This window comes from Rhizophagus irregularis, chromosome 5, assembly GCF_026210795.1.
Source record: "Rhizophagus irregularis chromosome 5, complete sequence".
Lineage (NCBI taxonomy): Eukaryota > Fungi > Glomeromycota > Glomeromycetes > Glomerales > Glomeraceae > Rhizophagus > Rhizophagus irregularis.
The window spans coordinates 2,058,333-2,062,309 of NC_089433.1; the positions used below are offsets into that span (position 1 = coordinate 2,058,333).

At 22.1% G+C, this 3,977-nt stretch overlaps 1 protein-coding gene across 1 annotated transcript; it reads left to right on the forward strand.

Moving 5' to 3' along the window:
* The first annotated feature begins 1,488 nt into the window (after positions 1-1,488).
* On the forward strand, positions 1,489-3,205 carry OCT59_024965 (uncharacterized protein). The gene is made up of 4 exons (XM_025313690.2): positions 1,489-1,931; positions 2,065-2,197; positions 2,291-2,518; positions 2,604-3,205. The coding sequence occupies exons 1-4, from the start codon at positions 1,863-1,865 to the stop codon at positions 2,669-2,671; spliced, it is 498 nt and encodes a 165-aa protein (XP_025186615.1). The 5' UTR covers positions 1,489-1,862; the 3' UTR covers positions 2,672-3,205.
* Positions 3,206-3,977: the final 772 nt, after the last annotated feature.

The following is a 3,977-nucleotide window of genomic DNA, read 5'->3' on the forward strand; positions in this document are numbered from 1 at the left end:
TGCACTTTTAAAGCTAAAAATATTTATTATTATTATGATAATAATAAAAAATAATAAAAATATAATAACTTTGTTTATAAATAAATAAATAAATAAACAAAAATTGGTCCGTGTTCATGAAACAAATTGAATTATTGGAAAAACCAAGTAAAGATGCAAGTAAAAAAAAGAAAAAAAGAAGAAAAAAAAACTTGTTATTACTCATTTGGTTTGAAAGAAGTGTTATATGACTTAATGATGCATATTTTTTTTTTTCAATCGTTCATCTAACGGAGTACCAATTCCGGTTCTTTGGCTTAAAGGAATTTTTTGGTAAGAACAATCATATCAATTACGTGTTTATTTTAAAAAAAGAAAAAAATGTTTTATTATATATATTATAATTAGGATGATAATACAGTATATAAAATATTTATATATATATATTTATCATATATACATATATATATATGTAATATATATCGGGATTTATAAAATAACTAATTACAATAACGTGAATCCACACAAAATCCGCGTTTGTATAAGCAACAAATCATGCACTAATTTATTATTCGAGCATTCATGCTATAAAAGAATAATTTACGGATAATCGTGTTTTCTTCTAATCTATATCATACTCATTTCCATATACTGTTAGTTAAACGGGATTCAATTGGAAAAGAATCTGGTTTAAATATTAATATTTTAATGTACATTGCAACGAATGAACTTTTAGTAGTTTTGATTAAAATTAAAATTTATTATTTTATTATTTTATTATTTTATTATTTTATTATTTTATTATTTTATTATTTTATTACTTTATTACTTTATTACTTTATTATATATTTATCATTATTTATCATTATATTATCGTTATTATTATTGTTGTTGTTTTACATTTACATTTATATTTATATTCGGTCATCGTTTTTTTTTTCCAATCATTCATGGATTAAAAGAGTATATAAATTGTTACACATCATTTTTTTATTTGGTTATAAAATTGTGTTTTTTTTTGAAAGATTCTTTTTTTACCGAATCTGAAATTTTTTGTTGTTGCATAATCAGCTGCTTTTTTCTTAAAAAAATGATAATAACAAATTGTTAATACTTACATAATCCAATTATTTGTAATGGGCTTTAAATATTATTTTTCTGTCCCCGAACATCATCATCTGTTCATCAATGAATATAATTCAAAAAAAAAAAAATTTTTTTTTTTTTTTGATAAAATTTTTTTTTTCTCTGCAATATGCACTATCCCTGAGAAATACTATAAACAAACTAGATGGCTGGACTCATTTATATTTTCATTAATAGTAATATAAAAATATTTTATCTTTAGATTAATTCGGGGGTTTTTTTTTGTATAATGGAGTTCCGTATATACTTTATATACTTTTACATATACTTGTTAAAAAAAAAAAAAAAAAAAAAAAAAAAAAAAAAAAAAAAGGCCTGAAATTTTATATATATAAAGACCTGGTCAGTGAGCTATTTTTCTTTCCACAGAATTAAATAAAGTGTAGGGTTATTAAAACCACTCTTCTTTTCTTCTAAGATTGTATGATAGGTTCTCAAAATTATTATTCATTACCAATTACCTCCTCCTTTTGTTTTTTTTACACTCTCTTTCATAAACCTCGAAAAACACGAATTTTTCTTTACGAATATTTATAATATATATATATAAAAAAAAAAAATAATAATAATTTTAGAATCTTCAATTATATAAAATAATAGGTCATAAATTATTTATTATTTATTTATTTCTTATATAAATAAATAAATATATATAATATATATATATAGTTTTTTTTTTTTTAAAAAAAAAACAAATATATCATTACATACGAATACAAACCTTACACACCAAAAAGATGAATACCGATACATCAGATGTTGCTGGAAAAAAACCTTCCATAAAGAAGGGAAGGTGGTGCAAAAAAGTGAGATATTTTTTTCATATGATATATATACACATATATATAATAAACAATTTAATTTTGTTCGGCTGACAAAGCAAAAACCACAGTAAATAATATAATTGTACCACTAACATATTATTATAATTAATTTTAGGACGACGATTTTTTAGCACATCTGGTCTCCTTAGAGTCGTCGAAACCCAGATGGCGACATATTGCCGAAAAATTCGGCAGTAGGAGTGGAAAACAATGTAGGGAGAGATGGGAAAATCACCTCAAAAATGGAAGTGAGTATTCTATGTTTACTTCACGTGATTTTTTCGAATTAAAAAGAATTTTATGAAACAAAATTAACTTAATGAACCCCTTTTACTTTTTAGTCGTCAAACGACGATTCACGGCCGCCGAGTCGGCATTTATTCATAATGAGGTGGAGAGATGCCGACCAGAAGCACCAAAATGGGCCTTAATTTCAGCGAAGCTGGTGAATTCCACTCCGCTGATGGTGAGGAACCATGTCAACAATTACCGCAGGAAAAGGACTGCAAATGCCCTAAAACATCGGAGGGCAAAATTGTACCAAAACAGGTCAACCTCAAAAATAACAGGTTTGTTCGTCATTCGTTTTTTTTTCTTGAAAAAAAAAAAAAAAGAAAAAGGATAATCATTAATTTTTTAATAAATAATTTTTAGTTAACCTTATGCCAAAGCCACAAAATCCACCGATAACGAAAATGTCTGTAACATTTTTGTTAAACTGAATTGTGGCCGGCCCATAATTTTTCATCATATCATATTTCCTATTTTCCGCAATTTTTTTTTTCTTTGTTATATAAGCTATTCCCCTTTCGTATTATTGTCATTCGGACAATTCATCCGACTTTCATATATCATATTTTTTTTTATAATTTGTAAATACAGAAATTTTTAAAAAAAAAAAAATTTTTTTTTCTAATTTATATATATTTTACTCCATTTTTACCATCTTTACCTTACATTCGGATGTTTATATATTATCACTAATTACTATTATTTTATTTTATTATTTTATTTTTTTACATGAAACATAACGTAAATTTTTTTATAAGAGTCATTTTTTTTTTGCAAAATTATTTTTTTTCACGAAAAAAAAAATAATTTGCAAATTTACGGGAAAAAAAAATCTTTTACTTAAAATAGTAACAAGATTTTTTATTTTTTATAATTACTTATTATTTATTTTATTATATATTTATTTTATTTTTTTTTTTTTAGTTAGAAATTTTATTATATTTTTAACTAGAATTATTATGTTTAAAAAAAAATGAAAAAAAAACCATCATTTAAAGAAAGTAAAACAGAAAAAAAAAAAGAGAGGAGAACCTTTTTTTTTTTTTCAGTAGATATGCTCTTTTTTTAATATTATTTTTAATATTTATTTTATTTTTTTTTTAGTAATGAAAATGAAAAAAAAAAATAAATAAAAAAAAAACTATCGATCGATATTTAAAAATTAATTAATTATTTATAAGTTTTTAAAAGTGGTTTTTTTTTTAAATTTGTTTAAATTTGTCGAAATATTAATTTGTTTAATTTGTCGTATCAACTATCAGGTATTCGAAGTATTAAATTAAAATATTTTTAACTTGTCTAATTTGTCCAATTTGCGAAATTTAAATATTTTAACTTGTCTAATTTGCGAAATTTAAATATTTTAACTTGTCTAATTTATCGAAATCTTATCGAAATATTTTAACTTGTCGAAATATTTTAATTTAATTTATCGTTAATTTGTCGAAATATTATGTTTAACTTGTCGAAATATTTTAACTTGTCAATACATTTTAACTTGTTATTTTAACTTGTCAACATATTTTAACTTGTCGAATATTTTAACTTGTCGAAATATTATATTTAATTTATCAAAATTTTAATTTATCAAAATATTTGTAACTTGTCGAAATATTATATTTAACTTGTCGAAATATTTTAACTTGCCAACATATTTTAACTTGTCGAAATATTACATTTAATTTATCAAAATATTTGTAACCTGTCGAAATATTATATTTAACTTGTCGAAATATT

What these genes read in the sequence shown, in the direction of transcription:
- OCT59_024965 (XM_025313690.2), top strand. Translation starts at nt 1,863, where the DNA reads ATGAATACCGATACATCAGATGTTGCTGGAAAAAAACCTTCCATAAAG. An exon ending in AGGGAAGGTGGTGCAAAAAA is followed by an intron (nt 1,932 to 2,064) that starts GTGAGATATTTT and finishes AATTAATTTTAG; the next exon opens with GACGACGATTTTTTAGCACA. An exon ending in GTCAACCTCAAAAATAACAG is followed by an intron (nt 2,519 to 2,603) that starts GTTTGTTCGTCA and finishes AATAATTTTTAG; the next exon opens with TTAACCTTATGCCAAAGCCA.